General features: G+C 35.4%; 5 protein-coding genes across 6 annotated transcripts; 2 read left to right on the top strand and 3 right to left on the bottom strand.

The window, feature by feature from the left end:
- Positions 1 to 1,815: 1,815 nt before the first annotated feature.
- Positions 1,816 to 7,571, bottom strand: caly (ubiquitin carboxyl-terminal hydrolase calypso). Its single transcript, XM_077434345.1, has 8 exons — positions 6,446 to 7,571; positions 6,125 to 6,272; positions 4,933 to 5,116; positions 4,678 to 4,859; positions 4,427 to 4,603; positions 3,319 to 3,434; positions 2,934 to 3,152; positions 1,816 to 2,861 (listed from the first exon to the last, which is right to left on the bottom strand). The coding sequence occupies exons 1-8, from the start codon at positions 6,809 to 6,811 to the stop codon at positions 2,661 to 2,663; spliced, it is 1,593 nt and encodes a 530-aa protein (XP_077290471.1). The 5' UTR covers positions 6,812 to 7,571; the 3' UTR covers positions 1,816 to 2,660.
- A 1,455-nt stretch (positions 7,572 to 9,026) lies between these two features.
- Positions 9,027 to 12,152, top strand: LOC143914231 (uncharacterized). The gene is made up of 2 exons (XM_077434364.1): positions 9,027 to 9,201; positions 9,283 to 12,152. The coding sequence occupies exons 1-2, from the start codon at positions 9,061 to 9,063 to the stop codon at positions 9,514 to 9,516; spliced, it is 375 nt and encodes a 124-aa protein (XP_077290490.1). The 5' UTR covers positions 9,027 to 9,060; the 3' UTR covers positions 9,517 to 12,152.
- A 960-nt stretch (positions 12,153 to 13,112) lies between these two features.
- Positions 13,113 to 14,427, bottom strand: LOC143914226 (uncharacterized). The gene is made up of 3 exons (XM_077434359.1): positions 14,292 to 14,427; positions 14,088 to 14,193; positions 13,113 to 13,993 (listed from the first exon to the last, which is right to left on the bottom strand). Exons 1-3 carry the CDS (start codon positions 14,375 to 14,377, stop codon positions 13,478 to 13,480), a joined length of 708 nt encoding a protein of 235 aa, XP_077290485.1. The 5' UTR covers positions 14,378 to 14,427; the 3' UTR covers positions 13,113 to 13,477.
- Positions 14,428 to 15,050: 623 nt separating this feature from the next.
- Positions 15,051 to 17,245, top strand: Sas10 (UTP3 small subunit processome component Sas10). Its single transcript, XM_077434350.1, has 2 exons — positions 15,051 to 15,657; positions 15,748 to 17,245. Exons 1-2 carry the CDS (start codon positions 15,641 to 15,643, stop codon positions 17,078 to 17,080), a joined length of 1,350 nt encoding a protein of 449 aa, XP_077290476.1. The 5' UTR covers positions 15,051 to 15,640; the 3' UTR covers positions 17,081 to 17,245.
- Nle (notchless protein homolog 1) lies at positions 17,093 to 19,389 on the bottom strand. 2 transcript variants are annotated; one of them, XM_077434348.1, is made up of 9 exons: positions 19,058 to 19,389; positions 18,825 to 18,985; positions 18,568 to 18,704; positions 18,313 to 18,487; positions 17,925 to 18,247; positions 17,666 to 17,855; positions 17,430 to 17,593; positions 17,239 to 17,365; positions 17,093 to 17,164 (listed from the first exon to the last, which is right to left on the bottom strand). In XM_077434348.1, exons 1-9 carry the CDS (start codon positions 19,199 to 19,201, stop codon positions 17,152 to 17,154), a joined length of 1,434 nt encoding a protein of 477 aa, XP_077290474.1. In that variant the 5' UTR covers positions 19,202 to 19,389; the 3' UTR covers positions 17,093 to 17,151. The 2 variants fall into 2 exon arrangements, with proteins under 2 accessions (XP_077290474.1, XP_077290475.1); XM_077434349.1 differs by lacking the exon at positions 17,093 to 17,164 and having other exon boundaries at positions 17,235 to 17,365; positions 19,058 to 19,314.
- Between the last annotated feature and the right edge of the window lie 146 nt (positions 19,390 to 19,535).

Raw genomic sequence — 19,535 nt, 5'->3', positions numbered from 1 at the left:
AATGCGCCTTCGCCCAATGAAAAAAATTTGCCGAGTACAAATATTTGAACTTGGAACGTAGAAGCGCCATTAGCGCTCTGATCTTAAATTTTGTAGAGCCTTCGGCGCTCTAACTTAAAATTTTGGAGCGCATTCGGCGCATCAAATGGCGCCCTTGGGCGCCGCCCGACTCAGCCCCCCCCTAAAACCGACACTTTCTGCTCGCGCACGCGTAAGTAAGGCTTTATGACAAAAACAGAGAGAATTTCACCGCAAGCCACTGGTATGTATATATACATATATAGTATATGTATGTAGTATATCCATTTGATGCAGGATCGGAATTGATCTGTATGATTATTTTGCGTAATCGGTATGCACTTGAGATAAAGACCTCGACATTTGATACGTCAAAAACAATAGGGCGATTCGTTGACCGCGAATTCGAGGCTCGGGGTCAAGTTGACCCCAGACACGTTCAACCTTGACCAAATTTCGCAAAAATTGGACCGACGCACCCGCAAGACTTTTTTTCACAGTCCAAAGGATTTGAGGCACATAATTATAGAGGATTTCCTCCATTACAAATTTGGCTTTGCAATACGACTACTTTTAATCGTGTATAGCTATGTACATATGTATGTATTTAATAACTATACATATGCAATTTTATGCCAAAGGATCTATGCAGTGGTGTCACCCCAATGGTTTCCATGGGTTTCCGGAAACCCGTTGTTAAAAATCAAAAGTTTCCGGAAACCGTTATTTAATCTAAAAATTCATATAATTTTTGTCAAAAATAATACAAATCTTGAAAATTTAATGAACTTTCATGTACATAATTGTGCCTTGAATGAAAAAAAAAGTATAAAAGTATATATGGGTAACACCACCGGATCTACATATGTATGTACCAGTGGCGTGCGGTAAAATTCTCTCTCTTTTTATCGTACAGCCTTACTTAATGTGCGAGAGCAGGATACAAGAAGAACAGGCTGTTCCTCTTGTATCCTGCCCGTGCACATTAAGTAAGGCTGTACAACAAAAAGAGAGAGAATTTCACCGCACGCCACTGGTACGTACATATTTACATACATAAGATTACCAACTAGCTTCGACTAATAGACTTACCTAAACTGCAAAATGTCAACTACATATGAGATTATTCTTGAAATTCCTTATCGATTCCGAATGATTTACATAAATGAGAAATTCACCAAATGGTGTACTATAAACACAAAGAACAATCCAAGCTCTGTGATTGGTTGATATACAAGAAGGACGATTGGTCGATAAATATAAAGAACGATCGACGCTCACTGATTGGTCAATAAACAAAAAGCGTAAGTTTCACGCAGCGATTTTTACACGGAATTTTATACGCCACAATTTTTTAAAGACTTAAATGTGTAAAAACCGGTAAAATGAAAAAAAAAAAAAGCATTTGTTAAAAATTGTCATTGATCAATCAAGTACACATTTCGATATAATCATCATAAAGCAGTCAACACTCGTTGAATGATGAATAAATACAAAATGTCTGTGATTATTCCATAGGCACAGAGCACGAATTTAGCGCATATAAGTCAGTTTCACTTGCATTTATTTTTATCAACTTATTCATTTTCACTAGGATTAGTATGAAATTAGTAAACGAATAGACATCTGAAGTATTGTAATTTTCCTTGACCTGGTCTTTCGACGAAGAGAAAGTGAACATGGCGTTTTATAATCATCCGCACGTTTGTTGCTAAGCGAGTTCTTTCCATTGAAATTATTACACTCAAGTCAATAGTGCAAGTGTTCTATATTTTAAATGATAATAACAATACTATTACACTTCAAAAAAGCTTTTATTGCAATGAGATTCATTAAGAAAATACAAAATTAAATATTAAGTAAAATTTAACAGTACGAATTATACATTTATGTATATATGTAAGTATATGCTACATTTTATATTACTATTCTCAAATACATATATGTATGTATACAATAGAATGACCAGATTAATTACAATTTAAATAATACATAATAAAATATGTATGGAAACTATAATAATAATTAGAGTATGTACCGATATTGAAACACACCGAGCATAAATATACATACATAAATATGCGGCAAACTAAATGTCATAAACACAATTTAACATTATCAGTTAATATCGTGCTTTGAAAACATTAATAACAAATAAATTATAGTGTCAATAAAAATAATTATAATATAAAACGGCGGGATCAACTCAAATTTTGAACAGTTCAGTTCAATTGTAAAAATAAACATAAAAAAGAAAGAAATTTTCAATATCACAAATAAATGACTTATAAAATATATTTTTATGATCTAAAAACTCAATATAAATATAAAGTGAGAAGATCTACTTTGTTTTAAATTTTGTAAAAATATTCAAATATGTTATAGACTCTCAAACTGCCTTTAGTTTGGTTCAAACTAAAAAAAATCAATCCAGGTTTATTCAACTCTATTAAATAACTACTATAATAAATAAAAAAAATTATATACAATACAAAAATTTTAAATCACCTACATACACTTAATTCCTAATATATAAATGCCCCTTTACATCATTGTAATAATATTAATATAATACTTTCTAATTTATCATAGCACCTACGATTGGGTAAATCTAAAAAAGTTTCGAAAAAAATTCAATCAGTTTATTTTCTCTTATTGCCGTTGCGTTTTCGTCTACGGGGCGCAGCGGTGAAGTTCGTTTGCGGAGACAAGTGGGGTGCGGGACGACGAGGTGCTCCAACGAGTGGGGCGACCAATTCGGCCAGCCGTCCGCGCTCCGCCAGCATCGACAGAAACGTACAGATGAACTCGTCATAGTTGTGTGTTCGGCGAGCATCGTCCACCTGCAAACAGACAAAAACGATTCATTTAAAAAACCAAAACACATTAAATCCATCACCGAAACATGAACAAACCTTGTACATATCACGTTTGTCATTCTCGTCATGGATCGCCTGCTGGCACGATTGAATTTCGGCATCGAGTTCTTTTAAGAAAACAACCAAATCGTCTTGAGAGAATGAACTCCTCAGCGGGGAGACTGGTGCGTCGCTGCCTTCAGCCGGCAACTCGGCTATGGTTACCATTCCACAGTCGGCTGTCTTCACTTGTACACATCCTTGATCCGGCCCAAGCTATATATATATATATATATAGGAAGTGAAGTATAGAGGATAAATATAATATCAAAATTTATATACAATCAATGGGGAAAACACTCTGAAGACCATGCTATGCTATGCGAGGATTATATATTCAACATAATATAGTATGTTCGCCAATGTGGTTCATAGAATATACCTTCATTTCTTTGCTTGGAATTTGAATGCAACTATCTAATTCGCCAGCTAACCGAACAATAAAGAATTTCTTGATTGTTTCTACTGATGCTGCAGATACATGTTGGTTGTTGGAGCCTAAAATATATTTAAATTAATTAAGTATCGCTGTAGGCTTAAGGTAGGGACACAGAGAGGTACGCAGCACGTGTTTTTTTAGATTGTTTTGCAAGGTGGTAGGCCAAATATGTATAGTCGCGACCCTTCGCAAACCTCACCCCCTGGAGTATTTTTGGTGAAATTTTATCCTTGTAAATCGATAACGGTGATTCCCATATTTTAAAAAATGTAAGAGAGACTTGTTAAAATAAGAAGAACGTCGTACCAATTAATGATGACATATGTAGAAGCGAAACATGGACTCTGAAGACCAGGATGATCAGCCACATCGAAGCTTTTGAGATTTGGGTCTACAGGCGTATGCTGAAGATCCCATGAACCAAAAAAGTCACCAATGAAGCTGTCCTCAGCATGATAGGAAGAGGCAGGAAATTTATTTCTGTCATCGAGCGGAGAAAGATGGAGTACCTCGGACACATAATACGGGTCCAAAATACGAATTTATCCGTATTGGTATTAATAGAAGGAAGAAAATGGAAGTCGTCTTGGCATCGAAAAATGCGCGTGTGGATCGAAATGAGAGTTCTGTTCCAAAGATCTGTTCCGAGCCGCTGAAACCTGATACGGATATCTACAAATAATCGACGAGATGGTCACCGACGTCTGGATGCAGACAATACATCAATAAGAAGAATAATAATGATATGGAGATACGCCTCTCACAGTTGAAGTCCACCTACGCATCCCATGCCGCACTTTTAAGTGTTTTCTTACCATTAGGCTAAACAACCTACTGGTAATTATTTAAATGTGTGATTAAAAAGTTTTCTGAACTTGACTTGATGACAATTACATATGTAGCCAGTGGGGAAGTACATACATGACATTGAAAAAAATTGGCAATTGATAATATTTCATCAGCCAGAAAATAGAATGATGACTGATGTGGTATTTTTTAGTTAACTATCTACTAAAAAGTTGCTTTAAAAATGATACTGTTTCGATATTACCTGAAGAATTAACCGTGTCATATTCCGAGAGCTGATAATTTAAAGGAGTGGTGAAATCCATAGGGGAAAGGGAAACGCTCTCCATTACAGGAATTTCAGAATGCATTTGCATATCCAACGAAGATTCCGTTGAATTTTCATTTGAAATAGATTTATTCTCATCAGTCAATTGGTCAACTGAAAACAATAAAACTTTATTAATGAGAATTAATGATAAAAAAAAGTATATATCAAATAAATAAACGACATACCATCACTTTGATATTCCTTATTATTAATATCTTCCTGAATAGAATTAAACATATTGCAATTGGTTACTATTTTACCCAGCTGTACTAAAGCATCCTTTAAAATATGTTTGTTCGATTCTAAAATCTTCAATTTTTGAGAAAGAGCCAATCGCCGATCGGGTACGACGGCCATCAAATTAAACCTGGAAGACCGATCGATAAATTTAAAATTCAATAAAATGCACCAAAAACGATAGCAGATATTCCAACACAAACCTAATATCGTGGTACTGTTCTCCGGTGTCAATTCCGAGCCTTTCAGACATGACTCTCCTGAACTTGTCGGTCCAATCTTCCTCTTCGGCCCATGGACCGTGATCCTGAGGATACGGTTTCAAGCCGTCCAATTCAAAAAGGTGTCCGTTGATCGGTACGAAACTTACAAAATGAAATGCTTCCCCTGTTGAAATTTTAAGTAATAAAACAATAAAAAACTCGGTTGTGACCAACCTGTGACTCTATCTATATATTTGAGGAATGTAAGAAGGTCACAAACAAAATTCGATAGTTAAACATATGTATGTACATACACGTTCACACATACTGGTTATTCGAGCATTTTCGATACAAATTGAAATGTAGAGAAACTTACACAAGACAAAAGTTCTACTTCCAGTTGTCGAATTTTGTTAAATTTTTTTTTTTTACTTAAAATCACAATAATTATTACACACATTAAATATCAAGAGAATAAAAATAATTTAAAAGGCCAAAATAAAATAATGAAATATTGTTTTAAAAAAAATACTACTTCCGGTTTACGAATTCTGACCAAAACCTTATCGGCTCTAAATTAGTACATAAAGAATACAAATATAAATTTTCAACTTGATACGTTCAGGGGTGTGGAAAGAATCGTGGTCACAACATTTTTAACCTTTCTAAGAGGAAAAAATCCCACTTCCGGTTTATTAAATTTAGTGATTCTTTTTTATTTTCATCACATTGATACAAGAATTATACTTGATTTTTTTCGTGAAGAGAACACATGTTTAAGGGGTCGAAAAAAATAGTGGAAGAAAAATCGAACAAGAGTAAACTGCCACTTTTGGTTGACGGATGCTTACCAAATTTTATACATAATTTGGTATTAAGCTGAAACTTCTAGATATGAAATTTCAGTTCAATAAACCAAAAGGTTTCTGAGAAAAAAATAAAAACCTCGATTCTCTAGAGTAAAAGTACTACTTCCGGTTCAGGTAAAAATATTCAAAAATTATTAGGGTAAAAAATTTATAATTTCTATTACATGTAAAAAAATTTCAGTTCTCGATTACATAGATAAAGTAAAAAAAATCAAAATTTATGAAAATATTACAAAACATATAACTGAAAACTCTTGAAAATATGCCGGGATAAAGAAAAGAAGATTAATAAAATAATTAATAAAACATTCAAAATAAAACACCTGTAAACCTTCCAGAAGATAATCCAGCCTGTTTGTCTGTTTTCTTCCGAGCCTGCGGAATAGCATGAGAATTGTGAGCACAAGCAAGTTCAGGAGTGTTACTTATGGCCCAACCTTTATTTTCAGGACTCATACCGGTCGAATGCATCTGAAATTAACAAACATTTGAAACACTCGAAGTGACAGAAGTAAATTATTATAGACATTTAAAAGTACGTATACGAAACTTTGAAAGGTTTCATTCAGATTAGTCGAAACGTTTAAAAATGTAGGTGGAGCGATAGTAATCGTTATCGTGTGTGGCAATAGAGGTGAGTTTACCTTGAGTCGGCTGAGAGTGTCGCCGAGATGTATGTTGGGGCAGTTGAGGAGCACGGAGAGCAGGGCGTGCGTGGCGCAACTGTTGGGCACCATTTGCTGGGCGAAGAAGATGTTGTTGACGGCGTCCTCGTCGCGGACGAAGCGCTCGAGCTGGTCTCCGGGACGGCGGCGGCAGCGGCGCTCCTCCATCCACCGGAACAGGAAGATGAAGCCGTAGACGGGCGGCTCGAGGGGTCTGTGCAGGTCGTAGATCTCGTCCACCTGCACCGCCTTCACGCCGAAGTCCTCGAGCAGCAGCGTGAACAGTCCGGGGTCGCTCTCCAGCTCCAGCCAACCCTCCAGCAGGCTGTTCAGCTCGACCGGCATTTTGCGCCGCCGACACTGTTGCGCTATTGACAGATCGCTGCATTGACAGTACACTCAAATGACAGCCGTTCGCGAACACACGATTGCGAACGCGCACTGCTTTCTTTGTTTTTGTTATTGAAACGCTTGCAAAAACAATGCAAACTCAAAAACAATACTAATAAAATAGACAAAGGTATTTATCAGTTACAAAAAAAACGTACCAAAAATAAACTGTATTTAAAACAAAAATAGGGAAAATATTTTAAAATATATCAGCCTTTCGGTTCGGTGATTACACTGAGCAACAAAAATAAATACCAGAGCGGAGACTAGCCAATCTTTACTAAGTTTGACCCACTGAATTCGAATATGATATTGATTTTTGTTGGTGGGTGATCGTTTACGAGATATGAGCGTTTAAAAAAATCCGCGATTTTTTCAGTTTTTTGGCTTTTGCGGTCTTTAACTCAAAATTTAGGATTGTTACGCTCAAAGTGAGTATTGGAATCAATAGTTAGATATTTTTCCTATTAATTGTTATATTTCATTGCTTTAAAATACTTCTAATTAATTGTCTAGCAAATATTAAAAATCAAAAATAAATTTTTTTTACGGCCGTCGTAAGACTGCCGTCTTTTTCCATCTTTTGAACGTCAATGCCACTTTTAAACCTATTTGCTGAGAATTCTCTCTTATTCTTGTATATACTTTTTCAATGTGTAAACAATAAAACAAAATTATACATATGACTAAAACCAATAAAATTTATAAATTTTTCACTGTTTTTAAGTTTAAGTTTTTAAGGAAAATTCATCATCAGTTACTTTAAACAGATTGTGCACTGCTTTTTGGTTGTCCAGATTAAACTATTAATGCACTTTGATATATATGTAGGTACATATACCGATACGTAAAAAAGGTATTGTAGGAATCTCGTCATCGTCATCGTCATCGAAACATTCGAGAAACGTCCACCCCAACAACCCATGCAGAACGAAAGAATACCTGCATCCATTAAAATAAATCGAGTGGAACGACGCCAAACATTCGAGCATATTCCACAACAACAAACCACATTCCTCGCATAACTCGCACACGTTAACACCACGTGCACTTCTTGAAATCAATCGCCAAACGTTCTAGCAAGTTCCACCCCTACAAGTCGAGCGGAACAGCACCGGTCGAAGAACACCTGCAGCCATTAAACTAAATCGAGCGGAACGGTGCCAAACGTTCTAGCAAGTTCCACCCTAATCGACAAAAAGACATTCCTCGCACACGCATAAACACCAGCTACAACGAGTCACGTGATGCCCAAAAACAATATAAAAGGAGGTCCACCCCAAACAACTTCAGTCGACCCACAGCAACAAGCGTCGACACACAGCAGCAGACCAGTCGACCCACAGCAACAAGCGCCGACACACAGCAGCGGACCAGCCGAACGAGCCAGCAACACACTGTCGCATCCTGAGACCTTCTGAACATAGCCGAATGTCGAGCCAGCAACACTCTACCGTATCCAGAGACCTGCTGAACATAGCCGAATGTCGAGCCAGCAACACACTGCCATATCCAGAGACATCTGAACATAGCCGGATCCAGAGCAACGACACATTGCAGATCCAGCGGCCGCACGACACCAAGTCAACAGCCAACAGACGCTTCAAGAAAACTTCCCCAAATATTCTAATACACTTGTACAATATTTAGGCAAACAATAAAACAACTTTATTCAAACAAACAGCAGTATTAACTACTAAAACACAGACGAACTCGTCTATAATACATGGCGGACTGGTGGTGAAGAACACCTTCACAACTAGATAAATCCCCATAGTATAAATTATTAATTTGGAAAGTTATTTTGCTGTAAGTAAATAATATGAATATATGGAGGGGGGGGGGGAGCGCCTTAAAATAGTTTGCGGGGGGGCACCAGGAATTCACGCTACGCCACTGGTGATCACCCGTCACGCTAAAACTGGTCACGAGACAACTGGTCACACGCTAAAACTGGTCACGAGAAAACATACATATATACCTTTTAGGGTGTGGCCAGTTTTCTCGTGACCATTTTTAGGGTGTGACCAGTTTTAGTGTGACGGGTGATCACGTGTGACCGATCTAGAGCGACCGGTTATCCTGTGACCGGTTCACATTTGACTAGTAATCACCGAACCATTTCTCTGGTATAACAAGTACCAAATTTAGACCAAAAATAAAAAATAGCGGTCGCGAAGGCAAGTCGTCTGGTTGCTGTCACGATGGAGACGATGAATGCAGAGACGATGGAGTGCAGGCTTTGTCTTGGACCAGCTCCGGCCGAGTCTTCCGTCTCCATCTTCCAGAGCGATCCTCATCCAGAGCGTCTGGAGCAACGTATTCGGACATGCTGTCAAATTCATGTCGGTGCTGTCGGTGGTTACAATTATTGTGGACCCAATTAATTGGACCAATCGCCTCTACTTTTTTCATTTCATCCGCAGGTTAAAAGAGGCGATGGGTTGCCAGACGCTGTGTGTCTTTCGTGTAAGACCAATCTGGAATTATTGATCGGCTTTCGAAACGTTTGTTTTCGAAGCTACGAAACATCTCAACTCAACAGGCTTGACGATTGCTGGAAGATCAAGACTGAAGAAGTTTTGTTGGAAGATTTAATATGGGACGATGAGCCTTCACTACCGACAACTCACCGGAAGAATAGTGAAATTTGTTTATAGCCATTTCCCAATAAATCCGAACTTGTGTCACACAAAACATCACATACTGGAGAGAAGCTGTTCAAATGTGATATTTGTTTAAAATCATTTATTCGAAAAAATACACTTGTCAGACATTTAAGAACTCATACGAGTCAAAAGCCTTACAAGCGTGAAATTCGTTTAAAATCATTTTCTCAAAAATGTAACCTCGAGAGACATAAAAAATTACATACTGGGATAAATCTACACAAATGTGACATTTGTGTAAAATCATTTATTCAAAAAGATGCACTTGTCAAACATTTGAAATCTCACACGGGTGAAAAGCCTTACAAGTGTGAAATTTGTCAAAAAACATTTACTCAAAATTCTACCCTTGGGACACATAAAAAAATACATGCTGGGATAAAACTACACAAATGTGAAATTTGTTTAAAATCATTTATTCGAAGAAATACACTCGTCACACATTTAAGATCTCACACGGGTGAAAAGCCTTACAAGTGTGAAATTTGTTTAAAATCATTTATTCTAAAAAATGCACTTGTGATACATTTGAGACGTCACACAGGGGAAAAGCCATACAAGTGTGAAATTTGTCTAAAATCATTTACTCAAAGAAATACCCTCGAGAGACATAAAAAATTACATACTGGGATAAAACCACACAAATGTGAAATTTGTCTAAAATCATTTATTCAAAAATATGTACTTTTCAAACATTTGAAATCTCACACGGGTGAAAAGCTTTACAAGTGTGAAATTTGTCAAAAAACATTTACTCAAAATTCTACCCTTGGGACACATAAAAAAATACATGCTGGGATAAAACTACACAAATGTGAAATTTGTTTAAAATCATTTATGCGAAGAAATACACTTGTCACACATTTAAGATCTCACACGGGTGAAAAGCCTTACAAGTGTGAAATTTGTTTAAAATCATTTATGTATAAAGATGCATTTGCGATACATTTGATATGTCACACAGGGGAAAAGCCATACAAGTGTGAAATTTGTCTAAAATCATATACTCAAAAACCTACCCTCGAGAGACATAAAAAATTACATACTGGGATAAAACTACACAAATGTCACATTTGTGTAAAATCATTTTTTCAAAAAGATGGACTTCTGATACATTTAAGATCTCACATGGGTGAAAAGCCTTACAAGTGTGAAATTTGTCAAAAAACATTTACTCAAAATTCTACCCTTGAGACACATAAAAAAATACATGCTGGGATAAAACTACACAAATGTGAAATTTGTTTAAAATCATTTATTCGAAGAAATACACTTGTAAGACATTTAAGATCTCACACGGGTGAAAAGCCTTACAAGTGTGATATTTGTTTAAAATCTTTTATTGAAAAATTTCAACTTGTGTTACATTTGAGATGTCACACAGGGGAAAAGCCACACGAGTGTGAAATTTGTCTAAAATCATTTACTCAAAAAACTAACCTCAAGACACATAAAAAATTACATACTGGGATAAATCTACACAAATGTGAAATTTGCTTAAAATCATTTATTCAAAAAAGTCAACTTGAGTTACATTTGATATGTCACACATGGGAAAAGCCTTACAAGTGTGAAATTTGTCTGGAATCATTTACTCAAAATTGTAACCTCAAGAGACATAAAAAAATACATACTGGGATAAAACTACACAAATGTGAAATTTGTCTAAAATCATTTATTCACAAATATTTACTTGTCAAACATTTGAAATCTCACACGGGTGAAAAGCCTTACAAGTGTGATATTTGTTTAAAATCATTTACTAACAAAACTGCACTTGTGTCACATTTGAGATGTCACACAGGGGAAAAGACACCCAAGTGTGAAATTTGTTTAAAATCATTTTCTCGAAAATCAACCCTCAAGACACATCAAAAATTACATACTGGGGAAAAAAAATATAAGTGTGAAATTTGTTTAAAATCATTTTCTCGAAAATCTCACCTCGTGTCACATGAAAAATTGCATACTGGGATAAAAGCATACAAATGTGACATTTGTTTAAAATCATATGAACATAAAAATAGTCTTGTGATGCATTTAAGATCTCACACTGGTGAAAAGCCTTACAAGTGTGAAATTTGTTTAAAATCATTTATTCGAAAAAGTCAACTTGTGTTACATTTGAGATGTCACACAGGGGAAAGCCATACAAGTGTGAAATTTGTCTAAACTCATTTACTCAAAATTCTACCCTCAAGACACATAAAAAAATACATGCTGGGATTAAACCGCAAATGTGAAATTTGTTTAAAATCATTTATTCGAAGAAATACACCTGTCAGACATTTAAGAACTCATACGCGTGAAAACCATTACAAATGTGACATTTGTGTAAAATCATTTATTCAAAAAGATGCACTTGTGATACATTTAAGATCTCACACATAGGAAAAACCTTACAAGTGTGAAATTTGTCTTCCATCATTTACTCAAAAGTCTAGCCTCGGGACACATAAAAAGTTGCATACTGGGATAAATATAAAAAAAATTGTTATTATATAAATACTGTTAATATATTTTTACATTTTGGCTGCATGCGTGCCATGTTGTTTCTGGTGGTATATTTAAATAATTTTAAGAGAAATGATAATTGAAAATTAAATACATATCTATTGTTTGGCTTACGTATTTTATTTATTTTAAATGTAATAATTTTTATTTATTGGGTGAAATTAAGATAATTTTGGTAAACATACTTCATCATCATCCTTAAGCCATTCGCCATCCAATGCTGGACGAAGGCCTCTCCGACATGCTTCCACTCGTCTCTATTTTACGCAACTCTCATCCATTAAATTGCCATTGGCAATTAAATTATGCAATAAAACAATAATAAAATTATAAAACCGAAGTCAACATTGAAGTCGAAATCGAATAATATGAATAGTACGTATTTTTATATCGCGTGACGTGGGCAAAATGATTTGTAAGCTATGTATGTTTTAATTTACAAAACCCAATACCCACAATTATGTATAAACAAACCCCGGTCATTGACCTCGCAACTTTGAATATTATAAATTACATATGTATATACATATCTAGATCGCAATTAAATTGTGTTATTTATAGCATTTTGTTTGTCTGCGAAGAGTGTTTTCATCTTGCGGGTCGTAGGTTCGATCCCGCGATCTGGAATTAATTTTATAAGATTATACTAAAATGAAATTTAACAATAATTATTAAAAAAATGAAATTTAACATGCTATACATATTTATAAACTAAATAATAAAATACTTTCATGATTTTATGAATATTTATACTTTTCATAAATATAATTAAAAAATCATAAATGCATAATGTACTAATTTCACTAATAACTAGATATATATATTGTTTTATGTAAAATAACTACAGATAATTTTATACCTATAAGAGGATATGTGTGTTCGACACCGCCGCATCGCAAGTCTCGACGAATGAATTTATACAAAATTTAGGCTTTTTATCGATTCATTTTGTTCGGCTAGCGTTATGACACACACACAGATTAGCGTCTTTATATACATTTACATATAATAATGGCAACAAATTAAACGGTCTGAATTTAAATCATTTTTGGGTCAGAATAAAAATCAAATTTCGGTCAGAATTTTAATAACACCACGATCATAAGGACATAAGGATAATGAAGGACAGTCACAAATAAACATGTATCCCTCCAATGCGATAATCTTGACAATAAATTGTGTTTTCAATCATAGAAAGTATTAAAATGGTATGTGTAATATAATAAAATCTCAAAAAACGTTTAGTATTAGTATATGTAATACATTTATTATCAAAATATAACAATTTTCTTATTATACCGTGAAATATGTACATATTTTTCCAATCCAATATAAAAAAGTAGACAAAGAATCGGATCAGATCAGATCACACACAAAAATAAACAGTTCTGCATATGATTTGGTAAACATAATCTAAATAAGTTTGTAATTTTAAATATTATTTGCGTTTTCCTTGAGATTTTTTACTCCGATTTAACTTCTTTTTTGTTTTGACATGCTTCTTGTTAAATTTTTTCTTCTCTTTAGCCAAAAGCATCGATTTCTTTTTATTTTTCACTTGTTCTACTTTATTCTTCGTTCGGAAGACTTTGCTTTTTTGTATCTTCTTCGTGGCTTCATTTTTAATCAATTTATTAATCTCTTTTTTAGACATGCCGTTATACGATTCTTCTTGACTTATTTCCAAATCATCGTTCTTGGGACGTTGCTTAAGTTCCATTCCAGGAATTTCTTCCTCGTCTGGGTCTGAATCTTCATCTTCAGAAGGTTCGTCCTCTACAGCTTGCTGGGGTTTATTCTGACCTATCCACTGACTCGAATCTCCGTCAGCATCGGTTGACAATTCTACTATTTTGACAGACGCCTCCTCCGTTTCAAACTCATTGCTGAATAATTTCTCCAACTCAGGAATAGGTCTTCTTGTTACTACGAGTTTTTTGTACGATTCTTTAGCCTAGAAGGAAACAAATATGATCATTCCTATAAACTTGTAGGGTAAACATGGTCTTTGACAAAACTGATGAATGAATAATTGACATGATACTTACTTCCTGTTTAATACGTCTTTTTTCATCCTTGAGCTTTTGTATTAGTTCTTCGTGGGCTTTCTTCTTTTTTTCAAGATTTCTCTTCTGAAAGCCGCTCAAGAAATCTCTGAAAGTGAGGTTAGGTTACGATAATGTGTTGAAAAGCAGTTTTTTCAAATTTAATCTAAATTTAAAGGATGCTTATGTAATAAAATGATATTTTACTTGCGTTTTGTTTCATCGAAGACTAGATTAACTTTTTTTTGGGCCTTTTTACGACGTCTTTTACCAGCCGCCTCTCCTCGTGACATTTTGCAATTGTTTGTATGAAGTAGCGGTCTAAACACATTACTTATCAACCGTGGCTGAATAACAAATACATTTTCTTTTCGTTTTATAATAGATGAAATGATTCTGAAATAACAATAAAAAGGGATGGCGTGCTGTTTTTCTTGTGTGCAATGAACGTTTGGCGCCTTCCTACCCTTACCGATTATTTTTAGTAAAGGGAAAGCTAAACCATTTTTAGAATATATATTTTTTCAAGAATATCGATTACTCTTTTATTTTTCACTTGTGTCCGTTATTAAACCCATGAATAGGTTCGGTGAATATTTCGCACAAAGCTATCTCGCACACATCACTAAAATCACTAAAGGGAAAGCTAAACCATTTTTAGAATATATATTTTTTCAAGAATATCGATTACTCTTTTATTTTTCACTTGTGTCCGTCATTAAACCCATGAATAGGTTCGGTGATTATTTCGCACAAAGCTATCTCGCACAAATCACTAAAATCACGGAACATTTGACACCCAAAATTCCATCCATCGAAAGGAATGCATGCGGATTATCATACTAACGAGAACTCAAATTCCAGATATTCCGTATTCACGATTTTCGTGGTAACGATTGTCATGTGTGCGATCACAATGTGTGAAATGATCCGTTTACCCATTAGCCAGCAGTATGGCTCGGGTTCTATCCCGTGCTATTATTTAATGGTGGTCATACTTGAATATTTGTGACTCCAAGTTGATCGTTTCCTATTGTTGAAACGGTTCCTCCATCAAATTAGCAAAAACCATCCCACCCGCTTTGTCACAAATATCTGAATTTGATTTATGTACGATATGTAAAAAATTATGTCTAAGCCGAAATCCACAGATATCAGATATAATTAATTGTTAATTTCGTGTTCTTCAGCCTCTTGAAAGAGCGATTTATGCAATAAAAAATGCTGCAATGTTTGTAATTAATTGTCTAGGAAAGCGCATTGGAGTTTACTTATTAGGTTTTCATGGTATATATTTATATAAAAATAAAATTAATGAATTCTTTTTGAACAAGATATTTTTTAGAAAAAATTCCATTATTCAAAAATGAATATTTCTTGAATGATAGTACATATATACATATGTTTATGTGACAATTAGTATCATATAGTCAACAACTCTATAAAGTGCTTCTCCTATTTGAGAAATGAAAAAAATTCATATGCATATGAATTGATCACTTACGACCTATTGTGACAACAACTGTCAGTTTGCACGTGGTGTGCAGCCGCGTACCATGGCGGAGAAGATCAGGTCTGTTTAATATCATATTTATATTTTTAAAATACAGATAATTACTTGCGTGTTTTAAAACGATATTTATATTTACATATTTAATTTTAGTTTGGATTCAAAATACGATCTGAAAGGAAATTATGAACCTTCGGAATCGGAAGACGGGTATTCTGAAGATGAGAAACAGATACTCAAATCTGTAAGACAACGCGGACAATCCGAATCGAGTGGGGACGAAGAAGTATACGCCTTTTCTGAATCCGATGACGATAAAGCTGATGTAGCCGATAGTGACGTCGAAGGACAGGAAGGTTCTGGAGATGATCTACCCGACCCAAAAGCATGGGGACAAAAGAAAAGAGCCTTCTACTCCACGGATTACATCGACGAGGACTATGGCGGATTCGGAAAAGACGAGGAAGCCGCCAATTTGGAAGAGCAGGAAGCGAGAATTCTTCAAAAGAAATTGGCTGAACAACTCGGCGACGAAGATTTCTCATTGGATTTCTTCTCAACCAAAAAGGGCGATGTCGTGGAGAAAGACAACGAGAATGAGATCATTGTCAAAAGTGATCTCACCCAAATGTCCAAACGACAAAAGTTGCAGCTTTTAAATAAGGAATCCCCAGAATTCAACGGATTAGTCAATGACTTCAAAGAAAAACTGACTATAGCTCAAAGCGTGTTAAAACCAATCATCAAATTGTCGAAAGAAGGACGTCTGCCAAGTTGTAAAGCTATTGATTTTGTTGGCATGTACTATGAACTCATTTTAAACTACTGCACGAATATTAGTTTCTATCTTCTATTAAAAACAAAGAAAATCAGCATTCAAAATCATCCCGTCACAAAGCGCTTGTATCAATATCGCCAAATGTTAAATCAAATTGAACCCGTATACGATGAGTCTATTAAACCGCAACTCGAAAGAGTTTTACTCGCCGTTGAAAATGGTGAAGACTTCAAAATTAAAGTCGATAAAAAACAAAATTCAGCTGTAAAACAGAAGCAATCGAAATCTAAAAAACTAAAGTTATTAAACTCTCTAGCTGGTAAAGAAGATGAGGACGATGAAAACTTATTTGATGATAATGAAGACGATATTAACGGTGACGCTTCCAGCGACGAAGATATGAAAGTCGACGATGATATTGACGATCATATGGAGAGCATCGCCGTGCCGAATGGTAATGAGATTGTGTCCATGGATGAAGGAGGCGAGAAGCGAGCTATCACTTATCAAATGGCCAAAAATAAAGGATTGACGCCTCGTCGCAAAAAGGAGCAGAGAAATCCCAGAGTGAAGCACAGGAACAAATACAGAAAAGCCAAGATCAGGAGGAAGGGTGCTATAAGAGAAGTGCGCACTGAAATGACAAGATATGATGGAGAAATGTCTGGTATAAAATCCAACGTTAAGAAGAGTATAAAAATAAGATAAAACCCAATTGTTAGAAAAATTGTTTATTTTTATTACATTAATTGAATGTATGTATGTAAATATGTATCTCATTAACTCTGCCATCTGAAAATCAAAAAAACGAAAAATCAGTTTATATCAAATATTGATTGTAAAAAATACGAATAAAATAATCTTACAATTTCAAAACTTTGTCTTTTCCTCCCGATACTACACAAACACCATCCGGAGACCAGTCCAGAGCAAAAACAGCATCGGCATGTCCCGGAAGATCCGTTTCAAGCTTTTTCGTCTTCATACTCCAAACTACAAATAAATCACAATTAAAATTATATACACAGGCAACTGCCATTTTGTAAAATATATTTACCTTTCAACGTTGAATCAGCGCTTCCGCTCACCATTAACCTCGAATCAGACGACCAAGCTATAACATACACTGCCTGAACATGTCCTCGAAGAGATGTAATGAATTTACCAGACATTGAATCCCAAAGTTTGATCGACTTATCAAAAGACGCTGAAGCTATCATTCTAAACAATAATTTCAAATAAACTATACATTCACCAACTTACATATGAAGCGATTCACTTTAATACACGAACCTGGTGTCAGGTGAGAATTTGACATCATTAATAAGCTGCTGATGACCCGTCATTCTAGCCAGTGGCTTCTTATCGGTCTCCGGCAACCAAAGAAATAGCGTAAAGTCATCTGAACCAGACACCAATCGTTCGACTCCTTTAGATCTTACCGAGTCGTAACGTTCTTGCGCCATCTTTTGCAATTCGTTTTCTATAAAAAAAAATCAAGGTTTAATCTTTGATATGACCCAAATCTTCGAAACGTTATAGTTGAACTTACTATCGGCCGTTTGCTGTTTATGCGAGTCCATGACCGGATGAAATGGACCGGTTCTGAGTACAAAATCTGTGCTCAATGCCAAAGTATTCACCCAGTGAGCGTGTCCTTCTAAAATTCGACACAGTACACCGTCGTTGTCTCTCCAAACTCTTATCTGTCTGTCTTGAGATGCTGTGTAGATAACTCCGGAACCGCCCCATTTCACGACCGATACGGATTTCGTATGTCCGGCGAGAGTAAGCACAGTCTGGCATAGGATTGTATCCCAAATTCGAACATCATTGTCCTTGGATGAACTGGCTAATCTTCTACATTCTGGATTTCTGTAATTTTAACTATTAATAAACTGCTTCAATACAAACATATTGTGTCATTAATAATGATCAACCTGTGATAGGGCTCCCACGATAAAGACGTTATCCATTGCCTATGTCCAACCATATTTTTCCCTATTTGTTTTCCGGTGTTCGGATCCCATAGTATTATATTACCGCTTTTACAAGCTGAAGCCAGTTTTAAACCATCCGGAGACCAACTTATACATAGCACCCAATTCTTGTGACCTAAAATAAATGTATTATTATTATATAATTTAAAAATATTCAATGCAATTAATAATTATTTAGGTGATAGTGTAATATACCTTCACATCGAAACAATGGAGTTTCAGTATTTAAATCCCAAAATCGAACAGTGGTATCTCCAGAACCGCTCGCTAAATGTTTTCCACATGGACTGAAATTAGCAGATATGACGGCTTCTGCATGGCCTTCAATTGAGCTGAAAGATTACATAGATGAATACAATTCGATCAATAATGCTATTAGATATGTTAAAATAACACAAAGATATTAACAATTCCAATTCTATATACATTACATATATATAGAATATGTATACCTTGTGCATCTTGTAACTGGTCGTACTCTGAAAACGGCTTGCTGTTGATATACAATTTCCAAGACGTCTTCAGAATTTAATTTGCTTGTTTCTACACATTTTTCCAAAGTTGAAGTGATCTCCACATTGTTGACGAAAAATACAAACGGATTATTGTCCTCCTGGAATTATGTAAATACTCATTACGTTTGATACGTTAACTTTAAATTATTCTACTTGAAATAATAACGCACCTGCTCGAGGAGTGCGTTACATATGAGCTGTAGCTGATCTCGGTTAATGTTAACAGGAAGATCCAGTGGATTTCCCGTATGTTCTCCCGTGTCTGATTTGAAGCGTGCTTGAACGGTCAAGGGATTGTCACACTCTTCGTCCATGATTATCCGATTTGACACGCAGCAGTCAAAACAAAACCTAACCTGACTTTCAAATTTTGACAGATCTACCGCATGGTATAAACACAACGCATCAAACCATCCATAGACAACAACGCTCTAACTACGACACTCATAAGGTTACAAAAGTATTGTTTTTCAACATAGATATACATATAATGTATAAATGCGCCCTCACTCGCCAAAAATGTCACCATGAAAGCAGGTCCAAAATTGCGCACACGACAATCGTTGCTACGAAAGTCGCGAATACAGAATATCTGGCACTCGAGTTCTTATTAGTATTATAGTTCGCGTGGGTAAGGCCCCAAGCGCA

The sequence above is a fragment of the Arctopsyche grandis genome, chromosome 7 (assembly GCF_051622035.1).
Source record: "Arctopsyche grandis isolate Sample6627 chromosome 7, ASM5162203v2, whole genome shotgun sequence".
In the NCBI taxonomy this organism is placed as follows: domain Eukaryota; kingdom Metazoa; phylum Arthropoda; class Insecta; order Trichoptera; family Hydropsychidae; genus Arctopsyche; species Arctopsyche grandis.
Note: the sequence above shows the minus strand (reverse complement) of the source record. Positions and strands in the feature narration are given on the sequence as shown.

Coding starts and splice junctions, on each gene's coding strand:
- caly (XM_077434345.1), bottom strand. CDS start 6,811: ATGCCGGTCGAGCTGAACAGCCTGCTGGAGGGTTGGCTGGAGCTGGAG. Junction 6,273..6,445: donor ACACTCTCAGCCGACTCAAG/GTAAACTCACCT, acceptor TGTTAATTTCAG/ATGCATTCGACCGGTATGAG. Junction 3,435..4,426: donor TGACACGGTTAATTCTTCAG/GTAATATCGAAA, acceptor AATATATTTTAG/GCTCCAACAACCAACATGTA.
- LOC143914231 (XM_077434364.1), top strand. CDS start 9,061: ATGGAGACGATGAATGCAGAGACGATGGAGTGCAGGCTTTGTCTTGGA. Junction 9,202..9,282: donor GGACATGCTGTCAAATTCAT/GTCGGTGCTGTC, acceptor TTTCATCCGCAG/GTTAAAAGAGGCGATGGGTT.
- LOC143914226 (XM_077434359.1), bottom strand. CDS start 14,377: ATGTCACGAGGAGAGGCGGCTGGTAAAAGACGTCGTAAAAAGGCCCAA. Junction 14,194..14,291: donor TTCGATGAAACAAAACGCAA/GTAAAATATCAT, acceptor CCTCACTTTCAG/AGATTTCTTGAGCGGCTTTC. Junction 13,994..14,087: donor AAAGACGTATTAAACAGGAA/GTAAGTATCATG, acceptor GTTTCCTTCTAG/GCTAAAGAATCGTACAAAAA.
- Nle (XM_077434348.1), bottom strand. CDS start 19,201: ATGGACGAAGAGTGTGACAATCCCTTGACCGTTCAAGCACGCTTCAAA. Junction 18,705..18,824: donor CCAGTTACAAGATGCACAAG/GTATACATATTC, acceptor GTAATCTTTCAG/CTCAATTGAAGGCCATGCAG. Junction 17,856..17,924: donor TAAACAGCAAACGGCCGATA/GTAAGTTCAACT, acceptor TTTTTTTTATAG/AAAACGAATTGCAAAAGATG.